This window comes from Coffea arabica, chromosome 11e, assembly GCF_036785885.1.
Source record: "Coffea arabica cultivar ET-39 chromosome 11e, Coffea Arabica ET-39 HiFi, whole genome shotgun sequence".
NCBI lineage: Eukaryota > Viridiplantae > Streptophyta > Magnoliopsida > Gentianales > Rubiaceae > Coffea > Coffea arabica.
This window is the reverse complement of record NC_092331.1, coordinates 55862441-55888589: the sequence shown is the minus strand read 5'-3', so window position 1 is coordinate 55888589 and position 26149 is coordinate 55862441. Positions and strand designations below refer to the sequence as shown.

Sequence of the window (26149 nt, the reverse complement as noted above, 5' to 3'; positions counted from 1 at the left end):
AATATGAAAGTTAAAATAAAAACTTAATCCAAAAACTTGGAACCCCTAGCATTTTTTTTCTTGCATAAATTTAAATTTTCATTTGGAAAGGTAGGAAAGGAGGCTAAAACTTGTCATAAATTGGTAATGCCGAAAAATGAGCAAGTTAACAAAGTACGAGAAAATACAATGATAAGATAAAATCAACATATAATAATAAATGAAATAAAAGTAGTTAGCATCATGACGAAATGAATAATCTGAACAAAAAAAATTAAGTAGGATATCTATTTGCATAAAAAATATGCATCAAATATTTGTTAAGGTTGAAAAATCAAACGTTCCACTGTATACAAGAGTTCACCAATATTAATGCATGAAAGTTTCTAGCAATGAGTTCAATAATCTTAGTGTCCTTCTGGCAGATATAGCATGAATGCATCTCGGGTTTGTATCATGAATTGTAAGTGGCGATGGAGAAGTTTAAATGGGTTTAATTGAGTTTGGTAGATTATTCAATTATACCTATTTAATAAATGGATAATCCATTTATATTCATATGTAAAAATATAAAATATCTATATCCAACTATTTGTGAACGGGTACGAGTGGATTTAGGTAAATGGATTTTTTTGACACTTCTAGTCGCAGCCACCAAAGGTCCTGCTAAATATCCTGGCTTCTTCACCTCCTGCCATATTATCCCCCGGCGATGGTCTCTCTATCTTCTTTCCCTCCTTCAGTAAAATGCCTCCTCCATTTTTCTCTATGCCTACAAAGGCCACCGCCCATTTTACAGGTCCAAACTCAAACATCCCTTTTGTCTTTTCCTTTCGTATCCAACAAAAGAAAACATTACAATCATTTAGCAGGTCATAAACCCTTTAAAAGAAAAGGGAAAAAAATTGCTGACATGTTCACTTGATTATCAATTTTGTTTCATGACATTATAATTGTCATTAAGTTCCAAATTCAAAATTCTCTAAATGTTTGGAAATTTTTATGACCAAAGAAATCCTAAAAACTTCAGTTGAAATTTGGGACAGGAAGGTCCAAATTCCAACTCCAAGTCTCCAACTACATTATCAAGTTTGAAAAAAAAAAAACTTACGTTTGAAAAAAAAAAAAAAAATTTTTTGAAAAACTTACGTGCCCTAATAATTTATTACACCCATAGATTGAAGAACATCTTGTCAATATCAGTTGTGCGCGTGTGCTCTGAAACTTAATAAAATTCTCATTTAATTAGTTTTTTTCTTTTAATTACTACAAAGATTTTTTTTTTCCCCAAACAAAGTTTGTAATAAACGCTAAAGTGTTAGCATAGAGCAATAGGCACCAAAATTCTGCTAGAGGAGGTTAGAGAGATTTCTCAAACCTCAAGGGAGATTTCCGAAATTACCCCATCTTTTTAATGATATGTTTTGTCTGTGACAAGAAAAATTGCTTCAGACACTAACAAATGCAACTCTCAAGCTCTGGCTTTGAAAAACATCCTCACTGGGTCTCGGTTATCAATTCTTGACAAATGAAACGACAATTCTAGGTTTTCGTACGGTTGAACCAGCCGAAAAGAAAAGTGGCATGTCCAGCAGAAAAGGCCCAAAACTGACGGATGAGTTCACCTGCTCTTGTTGCTATGATATCTTGTAGCGTATAGTACGTGCAATATAGTTAAGGATAAAATACAAAAAAGTTCTCTGAGATTAAGTTAACTTACGAAAAAGTTCCTTATGATTTTAAATCATATATTTTGATATCTCATGATTTGAACTAATTTGAAACAGTAACAAAAATCGTCAAAACTAACCTTCTAATAACGATCCTATTAAGCAAACTTACGAAAAAAATTTCTTGTGGTTAAGCCAACCTACAGAAAGACCCCCTATAGTTAAATGTTGCTTTTATTTATATATTTTCTGCATAGGAAAAAGGTGAGTTTTATTTGAAATTTTTTATTATTTATTTTGTATATAAAAATAAGGAGAGTTGTATTTGAGAGTTTTGGGTTATTTATGGAAATTTTACAAGTTCTAAGGGGTTTAATAGGTACATCAGCTAAAATTTTGATTTAAAAAATTATTTTCCATGTCACGTAACCTCAAACTCATTAATTTAAATGATTTTTATTAATTTTTCCAAGTTAGTTCAAACCACGAGATATTGGATTATATGATTTGAAATTATAAGAGACTTTTTTCTATATGTTTGCTTAACCACAAAGAGATTTTGCTGTATTATAATTCTAAGGGTATAATAGATCTATCAACTAAAAATTTATTTGTTTCCAATACAAATACTCTCAAAAGAAGTGTGTGTATTTCAAACCCGTTAATTCAAACGATTTCCATCACTTTTTTAAATTAGTTCAAACTATGAGGTATCGAAATGTGTATTTTGAAACTATAAGGGGCTTTTTTGTATATTCACTTAACCTCAAGGGGTTTTTCTATATTTTACCTAGTAGTTAAATCCCACTAAGATTCGGTCATTGTTTTTCTTTTTATTTTGTGTTTTAAATAATCCCTCAATAGTTTCATATAAAGAGAAAAAAATAGATGGATAATAGTCTTTGTATTGTCATTAGTAGACATATCAATATTGCCCTTATTTATATACTAAATTAAATAAGGGTTTAACTACTTTACATAAAATTATAAGGAAATTATGTTGATAGATACAAAATTACAAGGGGTTGATTAGATATTTCTATAAAAAGATAGGAGGATTAAATTAGATACCATAATTTCATCACACACGCTTTTGGAGCATGTCTCGGTCAACACCATTAGCCCCTTAATGGAGATGCTTTCCATCTAACTTTCATTTTATATGAAACCATAGGTGGGTAACTTTCATCTGGTATTGTACAAATGTATAGGGGAATATGAGTAATTTATACTTTTTTTTTTTTTTTTTTGGTTTTCCCCCCATTTGTCGGCTAGATCCGACTAATATTTAGTAATTGTTTTTTTAAAATAATCCCTCAATAGTTTCATGTAAAGTGAAAAATGATAGGAGGATTATTTAAATACTAAATTAAATAAGGGTTTAATCACTTTACATAAAATTCTAGAGGAATTATGTTGATAAATACAAAATTACAGAGGGTTGGTTAGATATTTATATGAAATGATAGGAAGATTAAATAGATATCATAATTTCACCACACACGCTCCTGGAGCATGTCTCGGTCAATTGCCGTTACTGAAGATGCTTTCCATCTAACTTTCATTTTATATAAAACCACAAGAGGTAACCCATTTTCAAACCTGAAGGGGCTCATGTAATATTATACAAATATACAGGGAATATGAGTAATTTGTGCTTTTTTTTTTTTATTTTTTTTTTCAACAGCCTGAATCAGACTTTTGTTGTTTTATAAACCTAATCCCAGAAGCTGTAGTTTCTCATGTTCTAACAATATTTTGATAGTAAGGAATGGGAAGTACACTGGAAACGCTAGATGGAGAAGCTTATGTTTGGACTCGCTTATTTCAAATGGCAAACCTTAATGATAGTCCCTGCTTGATAATTTTGTCTCAACACTTCTACCGAGTCATTATTCCTAACAAAAATTATCCTTAAACAGTAACGGTACAATGGTCCAGATAAACCTATTCTCAATTAGCAGGAGTAGATATCCTGTCATCAAATTGGTCCATCTTCAGCCGGAATTTTTTCCTGGAACAGCCTCTCTTTCGCCTTTATTGCCTGCATAATAAGATATTGAAGGCTTTCGAGTTAATGAAGACAAATAAACAGTTTACGGATTTCAAATGGAAGTAGCTCAATGGAATTAAGAAAAAAGCCAGATAGCAGACCTGTTTTTCCCAATTTGTGCAAGCTGTTACTATGGATAGCAGTAGAGTTTGCACAGTGGCACCGGATAGGATTCCAATCCATAGACCTTTCCCTTCTAACTTTGCGACAAATCCTAATGCAAGAGCAATAGGAATTCCAACTAGATAAAATGATGCAAGATTGATATAGGCTCCTATATGCTGCCAGCCACATCCTCTAGCAACACCTGAAAATTTTAGTTGCATTATAAGGCAACAGTCCAACCTAGCCCCCCTCTTACCTGTTCCTTCTGATACAACAATAAAAAGAAATTAAGCAAAAGAAAGGAGTTCAAGAATTAACCTGAAAGGGTTCCTTGGAAACTGTCCATTACAACAGATAGACAAACAAGAGGAGCCATAATTGTGACATAATCCACAACTTCCTTGTCACCGCTAAGGACATAGCCAAATACGTGCCGGCTAGCAAAAAGGGCTGTATTCACTATTATCATCTCTGTGAAGGCAAGGATTACGGCACAAATTACAGGAATTCGAGCGCCTTCTGAGTTTCCTGCTCCTAACTCATTTGACACTCTGGTGCTGAAGAAAAACACGAGGAAAAGTTAATATCTGGATGTCTTCTTGTCATCGACAGATCATGAGGTAGGAGCGGATATTCACTTTGTCTTCAACATACCTTACAGCAGCAGAAAGTCCATATGGTATTGAATAGAGTGTCGAAATGGTACTGAGGCTGTTCAGAAAATTAAAACAAAACGTTAGATTCTCCCCTGAAGATTTATTTATTCGTCCCTCAATTTGTAGCTTCCAGGAGGCTTACACAGAACATACCATACAGACAGGACTGAAGTTTCAAGCTCCGGATTTGGCAGAAGGCCAGACGACAAAATCATAAGCTCATATGACCACCATTCAAGGCTGGAAATCATGCATAAACGCAACATCCTTTAGAACCTCAAGATGTTTCATTTCTAAGGCCAAAGAAAAAGAAAATTGGCAACATATCCAGAGATTACCAAATCATGACAGCAGACGGAATAGCAAAGCGGAAAAATTCTTTCACACCATGAAACATCTCCATTGAAATTGGAGCACGGGTTTGTGCACAGGAGGAACAGTAGCTCATGTACAAACCAAGGATAATAACATTGAACCACATTGAAACGTCCATAGCTAATGCAGCTCCATGGTTCTGCAATCCAGACTTATAGACAAGCACCCAAGAAAGAACTGTGTGGAAAACAATTGTGATGCAGGAAATTATGAACATGGGAAAGGTCAGACTTTGCATTTGAAAGAATCGAATAAGTGGCTGAAGAGTTGCATAGCCAAAGAGAGCAGGAATAAGCCATGTAGCAAATGTTCCAGCTTCATGTGAAATCAGAGGATCTTGTCCAACCAAAATGAGTATCCGTCCCAAGTATATCCATATGATTGAGAGTGGGATACAAACAATGAGAAGACAAAATATTGCTGTATATGTCTGAGTTCCAAGTTTTTTATATTGCTGAGCTCCATAGGCTTGCCCACATAGAGTTTCCAGTGCACTTGCCATTCCTAACTGTTTGACACATAAATAGTCCACTTCTGATTAGAACCATTTCAAGACTTTATCTTCCTCAATATATGCATGTAAATCAGAAATTACCCCTAGTCATGTCGTACACATTCTTGTCTTTTAATGAAAAATATTCATGTGTACTTAAACTAAAATCTTTACCAAGAACAGAATACTTCAGATCACATACAAAATGGCAGCACTAGTCTTGATAATTTTGCATCTTCCATTATGACTTACATGTTACCTGTTACTCTTTCCTGCAACTCTTCCATTATCACTTACAAGATTTTAGCACTAGTCTTTGTAACTCTTTCTTGTGACCAAGGAGCTCTCTCAGGTAGGTAGGAAAATTATATTGTTTCGTTGAATTTCACATTTCCAAATTGGAAATTCATGCTCTTACGTCTTAATCTCATAGTACACATGACGGAATCAAAATTCAAAAGTTAACTATGTGCTCATCGTGTTGTCACTGAAAGTCAGATTGTAGTGACAAAAACCCATCCTCCAGCAGAAAATGTAAATGAAGAAGAAGAATCAAAAGGGAATTTTCTTTTTTCAATTTTCTCTACTTCCTTTTTACAGCATATCGTTGTCCTTCCCTCTTATCAAAAAACCTTTGGAATTTGGATTATGAGGGACATGTGTAATTCCTGATATCTCGTGGTCCCTATCTATGAGACGCTAAATTTGACAATTCCCATTCCCTAAAGGCTTTGGTCATTGTTGGACCTTTGCCAAGAAATAAATTAATGAACGACAAAGACATCTGCTTGAGCAAAGCTCTTTGGCTCATGCTATGGAAACATAATATATCTTCAGTTGAAGTTTTGTCTTCTGGACCCTCTGCTGTACTAATGGAGGTTCAGCTTTTGTCCTTATTAGCATGACAGAAATATTTCCTTTGGTGACACTCGAATTAGCAATAATTGAATTTTCCATAAGCTCTATCAATGAGTTCAAAATTCTTGATGCATCCTCTCTCCTCCTCCTCCTCCTCAAGAAACGAACAAAATGAAAAAGAAACGAAAAATATATGTTACCCAAAGTAAAAATTAATCAAGAACCTTTGCAGTTGGCAGAGGCAATTGCAGAGTATAATAAATGGCCGTACTCAAAACTTTTCTGCCTTTCCTCCTATTCATGTCTGCATTAATTATCACCGAGGAAAAACAATGCCTTATTAATTTTGATAGAGACATTCATTGTAGTATGGTAGCAAAATCAAACATATCCTTTCACTGATCATTGATCACACAAACATTAGAACATTAAATATCATAGCAAAATCTCAGAAATCCAGGCAAAGGGAGAGGAATGAAGAAAACAAAGAAGTTCATGATTATGAAGTCAAATCTTGATGGCAAGGTTGGAACTGGATTTAAGTCTTTTATCCATACAAGTCAGATTTTGTCAAGACTTCTATGCGTACAATCTGAAGAGTTCAATTTCAGGACGATTTGATAACATCGATTCGCTTCTTCCTCCACTAAAGTTGATGAAGCAGACAAAGAGTAAATGACAAAAATTGTCACCAAACTACTTAATATTGCACCGTTTGATCACTTAACTTTTTTTTTTTGCCAAAAAAGTCACTCATCTCTTTAAAATGAGCCTCTTGGATTATTTCGGCGAGTTTAACACTTAATCCAACCAGAAATTAGCGATTTAACCAGTTAGTGTAGATTTTCAAGTACAAAAATGTCTAAAAATAATTACCCCAACTTTTTCACAAAAACACCTCAAACTTCAAGACTAATTTGTATTTTGATCAAGCTAAAAGGAGCTAAATGTAATTAAACCCGAAAAACCAAACCAACACCACCACCTCTTCTTCCTCCGCCACCACCTTCCCGGCACCCAACCCAGCATCCCCTCCTTCACCATCACTCCCCTCCCAACCTCCACCGCCGTACTCTCCCACAACAGCAACCTCTCTCCCTCTCTCTCTCTTCCCATTCTACCCCCTCCTCCACCGTCACTCCCCTCCCCATCTCCACTGGGCCCCCTTCCCCTCCTTTTCCCCCAACCCCTCCTCCTTCTTCCTCTCCCACTCCAGCACTTCCACCCATCTCCTTCATGTCAAATTTGGTCGCAACAAGGTCGCGATTGAATCTGATCCAAATTTCGATCTTCAATTTCAGCAATGCCGATTTTCAATTTTCATCCATGGCCGATTTTCAGATGATTAAGGAGGCAATTATTGCAATTAAGGAGGCATAGCTAGATCGGGTCCCTACACGATTGTCCGCAAATTTCATAAAAAGAAGCAGAAGTTGCTGGCAAATTTCAAGTAGCTTTTGTCGGTTTAGTTGAAAAGGCATCTGGCATCGGAAAAACTATTTTTAAGGTGAATAATTCGTTCAAGCAGCCTGCTCCTGTGAAGACTACTATTGCCATTGTTGTCGCTGGTGAGAAGAAGCCAAAAAAGCCGTTGCTCCAAAGAAAGAGGCTGTGAGTACTAAAAGTGAGATAAACTGCTTATAAGAAGAAGCCGAAGAAAGCAATTGTTTTGAGCAATCTACATTCACAGGTCATTTACTTGTTTCCGGTCACATTAAGAGCTAAACTCGTCGGAATGACCTAAAAGGATGGTTTTGAGAAGATGAGTGATTTTTTTTTGGGCAGAAAAAGGGTTAAGAATTTCAAAAAGTTTGGAGACTTTTTTGGCCATTTACAGTGACAGAAAACAAAACAGGAACGTCACACAGTGGTCGCATGTAAGTTTTCAATGTCTCTCCTAAAGCTTAAAAATATTTGCAAGAAAACGTCAGTAAAAGCCTGGAAGAGGAACAAAAGAGAAGGAACTTACAAGAACGCTGAAGCCAATAACATTGCAAAAGGAAATGGCTATGGAGGAGCTAGAAAGTGAGAGTTCACCCAAGTGCCCAACCATCATCAAAGATATCATCGGGAGCAAGAACTGGGATAGAGTCACAGCCGCCATAGGTCCTGCTATGTAGCAAAGTCTCTTCGCTTCTTGGCCTATAACACCCCATGTCAGCCTTTCCCTCTTCACTTCTCTCTCTTTCACCAACAACCCTTCTTCCATTTTCTAGGTGTATGTGTATAGTTTCACTGTTTCAGAGCTTTCTTCAGCTCCAGAGCCAGCCCTCGTTAAATGGGGCAACGAATGACAGAATGAAACAGAGAGACTACAAAATAGTTAAATTGTACTTAGGAGTATATAGCTCTGACACGATGTTTCAGGCTAGGGTAACCCTCTTTTTGGACCTCTACCAATCCTGAAACTGTTAAAGACTGTAACCAAGGGTCCGTTTGGATTGCAATTTTTTAAAGATAAATTGCTATATTTTTCATGGACACATTTTTCAATCATCTTTTTATATATCAAATCGCTAGATTAATTTTTCTACAAAAAATTAGAAAAATGCAATCCAAATAAAGCCTTAGCCTTCAGCGCCTTCCCTTCATCCCAAAGTAACAAGTTTGGGTTGAAGATTATTTGAATTTTTTTTTTAGAATTATCATGTAAAATGTTTTTTGTGATATTATATATGTCATGTAAAGAGGTAATTAAAAATATAAAAAGAATAATTGAAAAATGTGTTTAAAATGTTATTAAAAATATTATTCTGAATAATTTGATATCAAAACACACCCTATAAAAAGGATATTGTATTGTTTGGGTCAGGAAAGCCAAAGCCTGTTCTGAGATCATAGTATCAATTTTTTGTGGTAATGTTGCCAGAATAGATTTGCGTCCAGGACCTTGTATTAAGGAGGAAAATGATTCATGACCATTTCTTGTGGGGCTCTTGTTAAAGACTCTTGATCATGTTGTCGGATGGTAAACGCCCGGTTCCGGAAGGTTGATGGTCAAGATTTTGTCAAAAAAAAAATGTAAGGTTCAGATTTGATCTTATATATCATTTTTCATATCATGTGTGAGACCCATAAAATTTTATTCTATAGTTACACATTGTGCAAAGTGAGTTATATCATGTGCAAACTGAATTACATCTTATGTAAAATGCACAAAACTGATTCATATAATTTCTTTGTTGACCGTTCCTATCCCAAATCCTAAAGGCCTTGGATTTGGGGCGGGAACGGTTCCTGCAACTATTCTGAAAAGTTAATGGCCAAGATTTGGGCAAAAAAAATATAAGGTCTAAATTTCATCTTATACGTCATTTTTTACACTATGTGTGTGGCCCATAAAATTTTGTTATGTAGTCATGCGTTGTGTAAAATGAGTTATATTATGTGTAAATTGAATTACATCTTATGCAAAATACATAAATTGGACCGGATGATTTCTTTGTTGACTTTTCCTACCCCAAATCCTTTTTTTTTTTTTTTTTTGTCAATCGTCAACCCTATTTCTATTTCAACTAGGAGGAGACCCAACTGGACCTATGGGAGGCCGATGGGGACAGAACCATCACCGGACCAGACGGGTGCCTAGATTTTTTTTGAAGAACCACAATTGTGACAAATTGGTGGGAGGCAAAGTTTAATGGAGAAAGAGATGGATAGCCACACGACCTCAACTTTAGGGCATTTGGATTTGGGATAGGAACCTTTAAGCCTTTAAGGCTTTGGTGGGGTGGGGGTGGGAGGCAAGGGTTCCTACCCCAAATCCAAATGCCCTAAAGTTGAGGTCGTGCGGCTATCCGTCTCTTTCTCCATTAATGATCCTCATCCAATGTTTAGGTTGTTGGAATTTTATGCTCCTTATTTGTTTCATATACCATCGAAAACACATTTCTTGTGTGTTTGCAACAAATATCTTTATGATAACCAAAACGGACCTAAGAACTTAGGTTGACTTCTACATCAATGCTGCACCCCCGCTCGATTTTATTATGGGATAATTTCAGAAACCTCAAAGGAGATTTCTGAATATTTCACTGGCTTTTCTTAAGATTTTGAAATTTATACTGACCTCCTTTACGAAATATTATGTTGTAATATCTAGAATCAATCATTAATTAAAAAGTGATATTAGGAGAGAAAAATAATATGATATCACTATTACCCCCTGTCTACTAAATTATTTAATTAATCTAATACTAGTCCAAATATTAAATAACACACTAGAATTTATTATTTATCATGGAAGATTAAATCATGTACGGCATCAAAAAGAGCATATTATTCTACATATTTCACTTAATGTAAGATTCAAATTGTTTTTTCAGTTACAAACTCACTGTCAAACATGATCAATAACAAATAATAAAAAAATATGTAATCAAAATATTATAAAAAGCAAACATTAATATCATAAAAATCTCAACAACTAATTTTAATATATTGACAAGAATATTATAATGTTAAATTTTGTTCTGTAAAATATTTTGATTGCAAATTTTTTTATTATTTATTATTGATCATATTTGACAATGGGTATGTAACAAAAAAAAATAATTTAGATCTTGTATTAAGTGAAAAATATAAATTGGTATACTATATTTTGTTGCTATATATGATTTGATTCCTAATGATAAGTAGCAAATTTTTGTATTTTTTTTAATGTGTGGGTTGTATTAAATTAATTAAATAATATAATAGACGAGAGGGCAATGATGAAATCATATTATTTTCTCTCTTCTAATATCATTTTTTAATTATTGATTGAATCTAAATGTTACGAGATAATTAACCTCAAGGGAGATTAGTATAATTTTTGAAACCTGGGAGGAGGCCAGTGAAATAGTCAGAAACCTTAGGGGAGGTTTTTGAAATTATCCCTTTTATTCTTTGTGTTGTAACAGTTCTACCTCTGTAACGAGTGATGACAGACTGATTATATTGTATCCTCCCGGCCGGCCCCTTTCATAATGGTCAAATATTAGATGATTCTTTCATTCGTAGTACAAGTCTAGCAGTTTTTTCTTTTTTGCAAAAATGTGGAGTACCTGGACAAAGGTCCAAGCAAAAAGGACAAAGGTCCTATCATCTATACCGATGCATTAGCACCGAAGATTAGGGTTCACCCATTCTTTATCTATCCAAATGCTAAGAGCATATTTGCTAAGCTGAATAATGCTATCAGTCTTTTCTATGTTAACAAAAGAAAAAGAGCACTGTAAAAACAATCTACTGAGGGACTGTATGTCATCTATAACTGTTGGTATTCGACTGCCTTTGTGGCCTAATCTCTGAATGTACCCTAATAATTTCTTGTTTTCAATCTCAATTAGGATGTTCCTCTACTCTAGCCTTGGTTGGCTGCTTTTGTCATAGCCATCTTCACTGCTTCTGCCTGATCTTGCAATGAATCTCCAGTCTTCCTTTCTCTAATAATGCTTGCAGTTGTTCCGAGTGATTCCTTGCCATACCAACATCTGACTGATCTTTGAGCTGTTGGATGTGTACAAGTCTAGCAGGTGCTGAGGGAGTTTTTCGCACAGGGGAATGAATTCTTGGTTTCAGCAGACATAGTGGCTCTGCAACAATAAACACAACTGAAGTTTGGCCGATAAGAGATGGATTAATGATTGCTTTGCAGAAAAGATTCTCACGTCTCATTGCTGAATCTGTATCACAGATTATTACCGATTTGTTTCGAGGAAATAAATTCAGACTCTCTTGTGCTTTATACCATTCTTGGTGACAGCAGGCATTGAGTCAGCAGATTTCTTAAAACCAGATAAAATACATCTTTAAAGTGGCAAACCAATGCGTTGATCATTTGGCTAAACACGGAGCATTCAGCTTGTTTGCTGCATTGTCAGTGATCACATTGGAGGGCCCTCCCGTCATCGCTATTTTGTGGTGAAACAATGATGAGAAGATCACAGGACTCTAGGATAAACTAGATAGCCTCTGTCTTCAGTTTTTACCATCTAAACCAAGAAATTCCGTCTTCCTTTTTCTTTCTTTCATCTCTATGCTCCATTTTCATGTCAATCTCTCATTGCATTAATGACCGGAGCGCTATTTTGTTCCACTGTCTCAAATAGCTTTCTGCAATTTGAATTGTGAATGGATAGTCAGTGAGATTTTATGTCATTTGCATGCCTATTTCATGTGCTTTGATTGAACTTTTCATCTCAAAACTTGCTCAACGACGTATGGATAAGCTTTTCTACTTGAAATGTATCAACACTGTAACTTGGCTAGAGATCAGCATATGCAAGTTACATTTGATGCAGTACATGTGTATAGATGTATTAAAGAATTCATCCTAATGTCATCAGTAATGTTCTCTTCTCATATAAGTACAATTAATTGCTAGAATTATGTGATGTCTCCAGTTATACTTTTTCATGTTTATTACGCTAGTTTTTCAAGTTTGGTGCACTGGTTATAGAACAATAATATCAATCGATGTAAAGAACTCTTCCAGGTCATAAGAATTAAATTAAGGAGGAAAGAAGGGGGCTGGGCCACTTCCTGTTATACTTTATTATGTGGATTTGTTGTCATTTCTCTGAAACTTGGAAGTATCATCAAACACTTGGGCTCTTCCTTTTAATAGAAATCAAAATTTGCTGTTCACTTGACCATCCAAATCAAAATGCACAGGCGATACTCTTTTCTGCGGATGGGACGCAGTCCGCTAAAGAAACAGTTTGTCTCATCCAATCCAAGGCAATCCATATATTGACATTTTCTGCATTCATGGTGACAGAGACAAGTAGTATTACCCCAATTGTTTAAACTACATGTATCTCCATGATTGACAAGACGAATTATTTTAAAGGGTAATGAATGTAACTCAAGCATTAGCCTTGAACATCCTCAAAGGGTCATAATTATTAATTCTTGACAAGACAACATTAGGCTTTCGTATGGCCGAATCAACCGACAAGTGGCATGTCCAGCAGAAAATGCCAAAAAGTAAAGGACGAATTCCACTGGAGTTGGCGAAAGAGTTATCCTTCCCGATGATTGGTTGATCAGAGTGAATCACCTTGAATCTTTTCATATTTTCGTACTCTTATTACAATGATATCTTGCAGTGAAGATTACTATATGCAAAATGTCAATCTGACAAATATTCAATCAGTGCTTCTTTTTTTCTTTTTTTTCACCATTTGTAGGCTAAGATTTTCGTAATCTTGCTGTCTAAATCTTCCCAGCTGTAGTTCCTAATATTCTTCAGTAGCATTGCTGGATTACATTTTATACTTAAGTGGGAGCCACTGCCTTAATAATAAACCAATTAATACTTGAAATATGATTATCTCATCATAAATTGATAAAAGACTTGCAAAAGCAGTTAAAGAGAGAGAGAATCTTGACTGAAGAACATTATTGATTGGGAAAAGAAGGAGAATGGACAGATATGACTCGAGCCCTGTAGCCCCTTTGATCCCAAGCCAAGGCAGAAGCCACTGGATTGATAGAGAGGTATCTGAACAAGGTTGTTATAGAGGGGAGATTATTGAAGAAGTAAAGAGGCAGCTAGGACTAGCACTGCCTCTGATTGCAGTGAGCATTCTGCAGTACTGTTTACAAATTATTTCGATCATGTTTGTCGGCCATCTTGGGGAGCTGCCTCTTTCAAGTACTTCGATGGCTACTTCCTTCGCTTCAGTCACTGGATTCAACGTATTGGTAAGTCTATGTCCCTTCCAAATCTTTTTTTCATTTATTACCCTTTATTTTGTTTTTAGTTCAGCTCAAAGATTATCAAGAAAATAACAAAATTGGTGATGATTTATGTCTTCTTTAACTTAGATATTATAGTTAGTTACAAAAGAAACAGTAAATTCTATTATCTGGCTTTATTCGTCTGTCTTTTGCTTCAAATTCCATCAGCCTTGCGATTCAATTTGAAGTCATGACTAAAGTATTCCTTGTTTAATCATCATGTTAAGTAAAGATAGCAGCTTAGTAGCAGATAGCTATTTTAAACATGAAATTGGCAGTTCGAATGCCGCTATGCCAGCCTCGTGGATAAGTCATAGGAAGGTGTCATGGCCATAATCATCGATTTGTAGATTCATTGGCATGTAATGCATTGATGCCCATGTCCCTAATCATGTACTTCCAGAATTGCCGATCTTTGGTTTTGATATCAGAACCTGATTTAAAGAAGAAATCAAGAGGGATTTTTAAGGAATATTATAGTTTGTTACTAATAGATGAAAATTAGCTTCATGTTTTGCTCCACTGCAGAAAGCAACTTTCTCCACCCATAACTTGCATAGTTGCACTGAAGAGAGTATTGTGCACCCCCACACACACCCCCCCCCCCCCTTCTCTCTTGAATGAAGATATTAAACTCCTTAATTCAATGTACTATTCCAATAAGTACAACTTTAGTCAGTAAAAGTATAATTATAGCCTTGTCAAGGATCAAATTTCGTAGGCAGTATGTCACGTAAAGCATAGTTGCTATATATGTTATGACATACTACATGGTTTTTGTTGTCTCTAGTTGAAAGCCCAGAAACTTTTTCGATTTATCTCAGTGTTCACTAGCTCGGAATCTTGTATTCTAACAATGTTTTGATAGTTAGGAATGGGAAGTGCACTGGAAACGCTATGTGGACAAGCTTATGGAGCCAAACAGTATCGCATGCTTGGCATCTATACGCAGCGAGGGATGATAGTTCTTCTAGTGTTAAGCATTTTCCTTGCATTGATTTGGTTCTACACAGACCACATTCTAATAGTTCTTGGTCAAGATCAGGAGATATCTATTGAAGCTGGGAAATTTAATCGGTCAATGATACCAGGCCTTTTTGCCTATGCCCTCCTTCAATGCATCAACAGATTTTTACAGACTCAAAATATTGTGTTTCCTATGATGATGAGCTCTGGCATTACAGCGTTATTTCATGTTCTTTTATGCTGGTTTCTTGTGTTCAAAACTGGATTTGGAAACAGAGGAGCTGCTCTTGCAAATGGCATATCATATTGGGTTAATGTGTTTTTGCTGACGGTGTACATCAAGTTTTCACCAGCTTGCTCAAGTACTTGGACTGGCTTCTCTCAAGAGGCCTTGCTTGGTATCGTCAGTTTTATAAAACTTGCAATTCCTTCAGCTATCATGATTTGGTAAGTTGTATGGTATTGGCACCTAACCTAAAAACAGAGGATATTGTCATACTGAAGCATGTATAGCACTGTTTGGTGAGAAGCTTTTATGCATCTCCGAAAGGACCTTCCACGAAGCATGTGTACAGATCAAGGAACAATGGATGCATGTTTTTTGTTCCCCACCTTCTTTTTTGGTTATTCTATCATGTATCGCCCAACATTTTTCTTTAGTTGACAATTTATCATTATTTGTTTGAGCCACAGTTTGGAGTATTGGTCATTTGAGATGGTTGTTCTATTATCTGGTCTTTTGCCAAATCCAAAACTAGAAACATCAGTCCTATCTATCAGGTTTGTCTCTATTACTGAACTTAATATATCAGATTACAGCACTTGAAAGATGTTATACTAGCTCACATAAATAAAGCTTCAGGCGCACTTGAAAGACGTTATATACTAGTCTTTTCTGATTACATCAGTTGTTTTTTCTTGTTCTGACAGCCTCAATACATGTTGGATGGTCTATATGATCTCTGTCGGTCTTGGTGCTGCCATAAGGTTAGTAAACCCAATCAAAGTTCTTATGATGCTTTTAAGCTTTAACAATGACAGAAGAAAAAAAAGTTTTAACAATGACATTAATTAACGGATACCTCAAGGATCGAACTATTTTTCTTGATTACTGTTTTCCATGCATTTAGCTGGTTGAAAATGATTTTACCCTGTAATCATTTTAGTACGAGAGTTTCAAATGAATTGGGCGCTGGAAATCCACAAGGCGCGCGCTTAGCATTGGGTGTGGTAGTCATAGTGGCCCTTACAGAGGGCGCAATTGTTGGAACAACAACCATTCTGGTTCGGCATATATGGGGAAAGCTCTATAGCAATGAAGAAGAGGTGGTTAGATATGTGGCTAAGATGTTGCCTCTTCTTGCACTATCTGACTTCTTTGATGGATTCCAATGTGTCTTATCAGGTTGCTAAGTTTTGTTCTTACCGTAAAAGCATATCTTGGAATTTCTTTTTCATTGCCTGCTGTGGCAATCTCCAGAATGTTTCTTTGATGTTTGCCAATTACTTCTAGGGGCTGCAAGAGGATGTGGATGGCAAAACCTCTGTGCATTTATCAACCTTGGAGCTTATTATATTGTAGGAATACCTTCAGCTGTTCTGCTTGCTTTCTTCTTCCACATTGGAGGCATGGTATCCCCTTCCCCCACCCACTCCTATCAGTGGATGTTGAAAATTTTGTGCCTTTGACGATTGACACTTTCAAGTTTTAACTGCCTACAGGGACTTTGGATGGGAATCATATGTGGCCTTTCAGTGCAAGTTGTAGCACTTGTTACAGTAAACCTGTGCACTGATTGGGATAATGAGGTATGCCTTTGGCAGACATTTACTTTGGCATAACAAGTATTTCTTTTTGGATAATGACCAAATTAGGTGGAGTAACTTGTAACTAAATGTTTATTCTATATGCAATAAAATCCAACTTAAATTAGTATACAAACTGATTTCAGTTTTGTGAATTTCATAACTGTTTTGGCAAATAGTTAACTTTTAGCCAATATTCAACACGTTTCACAAAGTTAACATTGGTCAAGTTTGCGTTCTTTAGACAAATTTTGTCTCCCACAAAAAGCTGAGGAGTTTTGTTGATTGATAATCACAAGTTACCCACATTGAGGGATGGGGAAGAGGGTGTGGCAAGGATCATGCTGGATGGATTAAGAGGAACATGATGAGGGATAGGACTTAGGAGGGGTGATTTCAACCTCAGCTATGACTGCTGTCAAACCCTCAACAGAGATGATCAGTGGATGAAGTGGGATCAGAAGTTGTGGTAAGGGATCAGTCAGTCTAGCCTGGAGGTGTCCATTAATAGAGGATTGGTGTATTTGGATTATTGAGCCATTCTGGGAGGGTGGGAGTCAGACCAAGGCTCATATTGGAAGCTTAGCTGGGAAGGATGCAATCTTCATGCTTTGAGAGATTGGTAGGGTGGAAATCAGGAAATTCTGGACAGGTTGGAAACAGGAAAGGGAAAGGAATGGTTTGATAATTGTGGCAAAAAGTAAGAATTTCGAGGGACACTTAGTAGTAGGACCTGTGTCATACTAGTCTACTTTACCAGAGTATTTTGAGTATGGTCATTGGGTAAAGGACTTGGTACTTTTGCTTAACATACTCGAAATGATCTTCATCAAGAGGCACTATGTCAGTCTTGTCTCCTGCATTAACTTAATTGTGTTGTTATGTCACAGGGACTTGCCTATTTACTTCTTAACTTAATGACATTTTTTCTCCTTTTCCCCTTTTTGTCTGGTCTGTAGGCAAGAATGGCAGTGAATAGAATTCAAAGTTGCAGCATACCAGAGGAATAATCACCAGAACAAAAGGAAGTTAGTAAAAGAATCCCTAATTACTTCTAGAACTGTAATTATCAGATGGCACTTGCTTCACTGCGACAAAGGAAGCCCGTTTTCAGTTTTTTTGTTCTCCTGCTTCAACTTTCTTATCAAGTGGCAGTCCACGTCTGAAATTTGAGGAACGATAAAAGGAAGGTAAGCATCAACAGATTGATTACTGGTTACTTGAACAAATCTATCGAACATTCAGTTTTATAGATTGAGTCCCCTCCCGAAAAAAAAAAAAGAAACTGCTTTTAGTTATTAGTATATGAATATCACTTTTATCAGCATTTAAGATTCATAAATTTCATTGCACTCGATTAACCCCCAAATACGCTGCCACTTTCTCTAGGTCAACTTGCCAGCCCAATGGTTTAACAATTTCCTTGACATAAAAAACTAAAGTCCCAAGATAGATCATCACTAAGGCCATGAATCTAACGTGATTTTTCGACAAATCTTGCTGAGTTAGAACTTTGATAAGGTAGCCCACGTCATACGTGCTATGAAAGAACACCCACGTTAGTTTGCGAGGATCATACTCTCTTTTGCACCCTGTGAATGATCTTAAAGAAAATCCCAACCCTGATTCCATAAAAAAACTTGGCAAAATCTACAAAACTGATACCATGAACCAAATTCTTGACAAAATCAATTTCATGTGCTTTCAAAAGATTGAAATTCCCATATGAAATAACTATCAGTAACCAAATTAGGAAGCTTGCCACTCGAGTCTGATAGCGTAAGGCCCAACTGAGTAAGTTTTAGACTGTTGACATTCTCTTTCATCAACTGGTAATTTTCTTCAGGTGAGAGCTGGTGATAAGGTTCTTGGCTGCGAAATATTGTTCCTGGAAACTCTGTATCTACCGCTATGAAGCGATAAGTTGCAAGATTTTGCTCAATGATGGAAAAGTCTGCCCTTAAATTGTATGCATACAACTTTCTAACTACAATCAGCTTTCCCTCCATGATTCTCTCCCTATATAACTTCAAAATAATCCACAAAAATATAGAAAAGAAAAGAATGGGGATGCTTACGATACATAGTTGTAACCCATATATAGTTGTAACTTGTAACTCCCGGTTTCTGGTAAGTTTTCAAATCCTATTGGTCTTAGGATTACTAAAATAACTTTGTTTTTAAAAATTATTCCCATAATAATACACTTTTAAAACATATTCCCTTTATAATAACTTGTATAATCTACATAAGACTTTTCAAACTTTCCTTTATTTTCCCTTTTCAAAAGGCTTCCAATCTTTTCTTAATATAATACTTTACCTTTTCTTAGTCACTTCTAATCCTGATTAAATAACTATAAATCTTCTTACAAAGTAATATGGAACAAAACACCAATAAAAATTTATTCTATGTAGGTATATCTCACTAAGAATGGAAGGACTAAAAAAAGGAAAAAGTCACTTGACAACAATTGATTGTACAAGGATATATCTTTGTAGGAAGGGAGGAAAAAAAGGATATATCTTTGTAGGAAGGGAAGAAAAAAAAAGGAAAATGTCAACTCAAAAGCTAGAAACCGATATATGGGAATTTTTATGGGGATAATATTGGAAAAAAATTGAAAACCATGTCTTGAGTGCTTGATCAGTGGTGCATTAAATTTAGACAAAAATATCAAGACAACCAAAATGCTTGAAATAATTTGTATGGTCATACAATAATAGATACCACCTTGATAACAAAAGAAGAGGAAAATGCATGCCCAATTTCAAAATCTTTTTTTTGCTTAAAAAATAATCATCCTATTACCAATAGTAAAACAAAGGCAAATAATTTACCCCATTAAAATTCTATATAAAGAACACTAATTTGTAACAATGAAGTTTGGAATGATTATCATTATTTTTAAGTAGATTCAGTGCAGCACATTTAATAAAATTTCTCCTATAATGCTGAAAAAAAAAAAGAAAAGAGTATAGAATAAAGATGGGTATCGTGTAGTTGTAGAAGTAGAAATTTGATTCAATATTTTGCACTAGAAATCCATGTAGCATCAAATACATTAGAAACGGTATATTATTTCAATTGTGTTATCTTGGGAATATTTTTCTAGAACTGAATTACTTTAGCAAAAAACTCCTATGTCAATTAACATTAACGCTCTGTTTGTTTGACAAGAAAGTTGTGCAAAAAAGTACGTCGCGAGAAAAGTAAAGTAAAGTGATGTAAAGAAAAAGGAAACTAAGTTTTCTATATGTGTTTGATAGACAAGAAAATAGTCTAGGAAAATTTGAATTGTTGTGTTTGGTTGACAGGAATGTTACAGGAAAAGTGAGGGAAGATATGATTCTTGCAATTTTTTCCCGTTTTTTTGACAAGAAAGCAGTAGGATCCATAAGAACAAATTTTCCCATGACTACCAAGTTTCTAGCAAAACTCATCCAGCAAAACTCATCCAGCAAAAATCATGGGAAAAACAAGTCATGGGAAAATCTCAACGGATAAATTTTTTTGAATAACTATGGAACAATTTAATAATGCTACTCAATCACATTAAGACAAGCAAAAAAATTGAATATGAACTGCTGAAATGGATAAAAGCTTGGTGGACGGTCTTGCCATTCAATGCCACGAAGGAAATAAGTCATGCAATAAAAGATTCAAATATGTAGCATATGTTGCTGCCGGCTAAAGCTTTGAAAAAAGAATTTAATATTGAAGTCAACAAGAATAATGTGATAAATTGTATGAAAACAATCAAAAGGGGTTATAGAGACATTGAGCAAATGTTGTCTCAAAGCGGATTTATTTTTAATTCCACAACGAAGAAAGTGGAATGCACAGATGAAGTATGGGAAACATATGTAAAGGTAACTCATATTCTATATATTCTAGTTATGTTTATTTATTAAAATTATTCTTAAAGTTTACATAATTTTATATATTCTTTTTATAGGCACGCCCAAGAGTAAAAAATTTAAGACATAAATGCATTGAAATGCTTGAAGAATTGGGAATCGTTTGTGGAAGTGATGCAGCAACTGGTGAATGATATCGTGGCGGTCCTGATATCAATGCAAAACAAATGAGAAAGAATGGAACCATAGATGAAAATGAGTTGGAAGATGTGGTGGAAGTAGATGAAGGTGAATATAACAGTCAAATTAAGGAAACTCCCCAACAAATTGCTGTTAAGGGGCGCTTTATCCTCAAACACAACTGATAAGGATGAAACTTATTGTGCAAAAAATGTCAAAACCTACATTCAGACCATGAATACAGTTTTATCAAGTATCAAGCAAATGGCAGAAGCAATTGATAGAAAAAATGAACAAGCATTTATCAATCCATCTACTTTGCTTAATGACATAAAGGCAGTTGATCGAAGGTTTGAATGAAAATTGTGTTTACGAAATTTTTGAGAATCTTGTGACGGATGAGACTAAAGCAAAGATATTTTTAACTTATCCACCTGATAAGATAATTATATATTTAAAGAGGCATTATAACATTGGCGGTTCAAACAGGGTTGATGATGAATTGATGATGACAACTACAGGGAGGATTTCTTAAATTCCTTATGAAAGTCTGAGTCTCATTAGGATAGTAACTAATAAGAATTTCCAATTCATTAATAAAAAAATAATTTTTAGTTTATTGACAGTGATGTATTTTTGTGTTTTCTTTATTTTTAGGGTTTGACTTTGAATAAATTACTTAGATGCAATAGCATAAACGTCAATGCATTCAACTTTATTTTCATGTTAGTTTTTTATTTTTTTTTTGAAATAATTGTGCAATTAAATATGTTATTACTTATTTTTTATGCTCCTTTTAGTTAATATTTTAGCAAATGAATGTATTTTTTTATTTCAATGTATTAGTCTCTAATCAATGCACTAGTACTTCCATAGTATCTATCCAAGAAGTTTAAACAATGCTTCACTTTCCTTGCAACTAAACACTATCTAAAAGAAACGAAAGAACAAATAAATGGTGGGAGCCACAACCAAACACTATCTAAAAGAAACGAAAGAACAAATGAATGGTGAGAGCCTATACATGGTTTATATATATACATATACATATATATAGTGCCTGGTTTCCTATATGGTAAGTTTCTAAATCCTGGTTGGCATAGGAATATAGGATAAGTCTCTGGTAATAAGCGCTAGATACCAAAACGTGACAAGATGTTGTATATGGTAAAGACCATGCCACTAATTTATTCACTCTCATACGATTAGTACAATTAATCATGAACCAAAAATGCAAAATAAATTTGGAATGCATTATAAAGTGTCAAACATGTGAGGCAATTAATAAGTTCTTGAAAATTGTAATCAATTAGAAAATGTATCCTAATTTTAATTTGTGTTAGAATAATCTTTCTTTTCTTTTTGTGTGTGTATGTTAGATTAATCTTACACAATGGCTTTTGTCAAAAAATTAAGAGAAAAATTGTGTAGATAATTTCCTCATAATTCTTTGGAAAATCAATCTAAGCTATCTACCATTCTAAAGATTAATGAAAACAAGGTCGTACCTAGTTACATCTGTAAATAAGTTGTTCAGTGCCAACATAAAAAGGAAAATTCAACACGGTAATTTTTTTTTCCCCCGGATATGATAGACTTATTCCTACTCTATACTATAAGGAGAGGCTTGATCCAACGGGACTAGGGGGGAATTTGGGGGGACTGAACCACCACCGGTTTAGATGGGTGCCTACGCATCCGTTGATGAAACATTCCAGGAAGCCCTGAATTTTTAGAATATAGACCAAGAGATTCGACCCCTTGACCTACATCCAAGTAGAGCCTTAAGGCTCTCTTGATGGCCAACTATGGTTTTAAACACGCCAATTACTCTATAACAAATTTTACTTTATCCTCAACTGAAAAAAGAAAAAAGAAAGGAAGAGGCGGGGGGAGGGGGATAACCAATGTCGGATTGCTAGTTTTTCTTAACGGTTTTGAGCATCAATTTTTTCCTTCTTTTTTTTTCACTTTGTATCGTCTTTAAAGATCAAAACTAAATATGAGAACATATTGCATTCAGCTGTTAGGGCCAAACCTAATAAATCGTTAAGGAAGTCTAAGGCTGTGAGTAATGGGAGTTTAAGAGAGTCCCTTTTGATACTTTTGCTGAGTTACTGCACGTTGTTTGTGCAAAAGAGAACTTCAAATGGGAATGGGAATGGAAATACACGTTGTTTGTGCAAAAGAGAACTTTAAATGGGACTTTTGTAGATTGATCGACATGAGCTAGGAGATTTTTAATGGGAATGGAAATGCTAGATTATACCCACCATCATTCCCCACTTGAAGGAGATTGTGACATTATAGTCCACAAAAAAATTGTCAAATTGACAGGTGAATTGAACAATTTCGCTGGACACCCTTAAAGTATAATAATGAAGGACAAGTTGGATAGCAATCCTTGGAACAGCTACTGCAGGTGCTTTCTTCCTGCAATAAATTCAGATGGTAGAACTAATGTGCCCAGATTTTTTGTAACTTGAACATTTGCTGAAGACATCTAGCAAAAATCTCAGTGCTCGGACTCAAGGAAGTTGCACCTCAGAGTGATGATCAGGCGATGAAACTTGTTCTTCCACATGAGTAATGCCTGTAGCAGTGTCAGTAGAATATTCCTGGGGCTGTTCACCATTATCATCGTTATGGGGATAAAAATTTATTGGAAACTTTGTAACTCTGGGCTTGTCGACCAGAATGTTCCTTTGAAGCCTGTCAATCAAAACCTTTTGAGGTGGCTCCTCTCTTAGCTGCTCATCATCATAGTCATTGTTAACATAATATCCCACTCGAACAAATTCTTGTCCAACATAAGAACATGTCAGCAGAATTACTGTGACACCAACAATATCCTCTTCACGAATTTTCGCTTGGTCGGGTGGATCTGCCTGTCTCACACAATGGGAAAACCAAAAGAAGCAGAGTAAGAACTAAGCAGAAGCAATCCAGAGGAAAGGTCAACTGCTGAACTTCCTAGGAGAGGGCTTAAGTTACCTCAAAAACAAATCGATACTTGCCAACATTAATTGGTCCAACAAGTGCACTCTCTAGTAGCTGGTCATATGTTTCATCCTCAGCAGATCCTACATAAGTTAGCTTCCATTCCAAATCTACAAGTTGACAAAAATTAGAAGATAGAAAACTATAGTTACATTAATTCTTGCAATTACAACCATAATTTTCGTGGTAGGTCAAAAAAAGAGATAAGAGAAGTTCGCCCAAGTATCCAAACTGCTGAGACAGTACCACTTACACGCATATGGTTTCACGTATTGAGAGCATACTCCCTTAGAGAACCCCTCAAACCCCAACCAACCACAAAAAAAAAAAAAATCCTCAGTTACACTATATTTGAATTCTATATTGGTTCTCCTCTACACAGACAACTACTTCTGTTCACTTTTGTAATGCGATAATAATTCATTTCAGACAAACTTGATTCAAAAAACCAACTTAACGAGTGTCAGACGTCCATTAAAGTGCACACTCCATATCATCAGAAATAATGGCAACAGGTCGTATACCTCCTAAGTATAGAAGAATAGCTTCTAACTCCACTGTCATCAGAAATTTACACTAGATCCTCGATTACGTGGTAACGAAAGAGTTAGCTCTACTTGCTGACTGACTGAAGTAATACTTCAATGACAAGTACTAAGACAGCTTCACAAGCATCTCTCTAATGAATGAAGAATATCTGGGCTAATATAATTTCATTTTCATACAAAAGGTGCAACGAAAAACAAAATTTGCGGTATTATTACCAGCCCACTGAACCCCATTCCAAGCCTTTCCATACATGAAATAGCTATTTCCATTGGCTCATTTCATAAAACCAGTACAAATTGGGTGACAAGCAGACAACATGCTGTCTACTAAAAAAGCATGTCAAGGCTTATTCTTATACATTCTTCATACTTGGGATTCACCAACAAGAATTCATTAGTTTCCCTGCGAAGTCAGCATACACTTGCAAGATAGAGCAAGCAATCTCTAGCCTAGGGATTGTTTTCTTCGTTAAACAGATATTCAGACAAAATAGACTTCATGAAAGCACACGAAACCACCAGCAATTAAACCCCTGGTTAACTTACATGCCCTGAACTTTCCTATATACGAATCTGATTAACAACATATTTAGTATCCAGAAACCTTTTACAGCGTTAGCACATGATAAAACCTTAGCAAACTTCCACCTCAATATGAATAAAGGCTAATAAGCACCTAAAAATATTATTCAAAGAAATGCATTATCATGGCAATTGGTACAAGCGATAAGCTAATCCAATTAAACTTCATTTATTCAAATTCTAATTTGTTCAGCTAGTCTCATTACATATTAGACAAAATTTCTTACCATAAATACGATAACTAAACTAGATATGAAAAGAAAAATCAACAGTCTCAAGGAAAGTAAGCCTCAATTGAAGGTTCTGCAAAAGGGTTCCTTTTTCAGGCATCAAACCTCATCACATAGCCTCGATTCACAAATATCAACACGTCAAATGCACAAATGCATAAATAAGCAAATAATCTTGCAAATAACAGAAAAAACGAGATAAATAAGCATCTGTGAGGAAATTGAGGAAGGTAGACAGAAAGGTTACCATCTTTGAGGGGAACCAAGCATTCGTAGGAGATTTCAAATTGGAGAGGGTTCAAAAATGGCGCCGGATTACCCAGAACTGTGACATCTGTGATATTGACAGCGCTCATTTCTTCGTTTTTCCCTAAAATGAAAGCTAGCTCCTCTGCTTATTGCTGAAATTTATCTTGTTTGAGGAGAAAAATCGGATTTTTTTTTATGAGAAGATGAAAATCCCAATTGTAGAAGGTTATGAAGCGAATTCCAGATAGGGATTTTAGATTGAAATCAACGAGGCATTCAACTTGCTTTACGAATTCTTGTTTAATTGTTATGGGATTTTGGCGGGAGTTGCAGCTTGCAATTGAGAAAAAGTGCCCGCCAAATCCAAGCTGCATGACTAAAAATGGGCCGGATTGGGTCAAAAGTAGATGGTCTATGACTTGGCTTGATTAATGTTTTTGTTTTGGACATGGCCAATTACTGGCCTGGGTCACAACACATGTTGTTTGGTATGAAATAATCCACAGAGTCCAATAACATGTTTAGGTTCTCTACTAATTGTGCTTTATGTTCTAGAAAGTCGGCCATGCTTGGATTGCTTGTTTCCGTCGAAAAATATTGTCGTTTTCCGTGATCACATTTCTCTATTATCTTTTTCTCTCACATTTATCAAATCGCTATAGTAATTTTTCCATGAAAATGACAGAAAATGCAATCCAAACACAACCTAAATTTACAATCCTTCATTTTAACTTTTTTTTCCATAACATTTGTATGACAATCCATCATTTTAATTTTTTTTCCGATAACGATAACCTTTGTATAACTTATT

General features: G+C 35.3%; 4 protein-coding genes across 6 annotated transcripts; 1 reads left to right on the top strand and 3 right to left on the bottom strand.

Moving 5' to 3' along the window:
• Positions 1-3446: 3446 nt before the first annotated feature.
• LOC140004002 (protein DETOXIFICATION 12-like) lies at positions 3447-8541 on the bottom strand. Its single transcript, XM_072072666.1, has 7 exons — positions 8159-8541; positions 4802-5346; positions 4617-4703; positions 4462-4518; positions 4126-4364; positions 3804-4009; positions 3447-3693 (listed from the first exon to the last, which is right to left on the bottom strand). Exons 1-7 carry the CDS (start codon positions 8396-8398, stop codon positions 3631-3633), a joined length of 1437 nt encoding a protein of 478 aa, XP_071928767.1. The 5' UTR covers positions 8399-8541; the 3' UTR covers positions 3447-3630.
• Positions 8542-12840: 4299 nt separating this feature from the next.
• LOC113718674 (protein DETOXIFICATION 16-like) lies at positions 12841-18771 on the top strand. Of its 3 annotated transcripts, none has more exons than XR_003454603.2 (9): positions 12841-13881; positions 14786-15330; positions 15577-15663; positions 15814-15870; positions 16050-16288; positions 16397-16515; positions 16606-16692; positions 17649-17879; positions 18536-18771. XR_003454603.2 is itself a non-coding variant. In XM_027243560.2 (8 exons), exons 1-8 carry the CDS (start codon positions 13600-13602, stop codon positions 17697-17699), a joined length of 1467 nt encoding a protein of 488 aa, XP_027099361.1. In that variant the 5' UTR covers positions 12841-13599; the 3' UTR covers positions 17700-18058. The 3 variants fall into 3 exon arrangements, 1 of the variants encoding a protein (XP_027099361.1); XR_011825665.1 differs by having other exon boundaries at positions 13750-13881; positions 14790-15330; XM_027243560.2 differs by lacking the exon at positions 18536-18771 and having other exon boundaries at positions 17649-18058.
• LOC113718575 (probable CCR4-associated factor 1 homolog 9) lies at positions 18384-18698 on the bottom strand. The gene has a single exon (XM_027243470.2). It carries the CDS (start codon positions 18696-18698, stop codon positions 18384-18386), a length of 315 nt encoding a protein of 104 aa, XP_027099271.2.
• A 4280-nt stretch (positions 18772-23051) lies between the features above and the next one.
• LOC113718892 (histone chaperone ASF1B-like) lies at positions 23052-25593 on the bottom strand. Its single transcript, XM_027243819.2, has 3 exons — positions 25337-25593; positions 23724-23839; positions 23052-23617 (listed from the first exon to the last, which is right to left on the bottom strand). The coding sequence occupies exons 1-3, from the start codon at positions 25443-25445 to the stop codon at positions 23258-23260; spliced, it is 585 nt and encodes a 194-aa protein (XP_027099620.1). The 5' UTR covers positions 25446-25593; the 3' UTR covers positions 23052-23257.
• Positions 25594-26149: the final 556 nt, after the last annotated feature.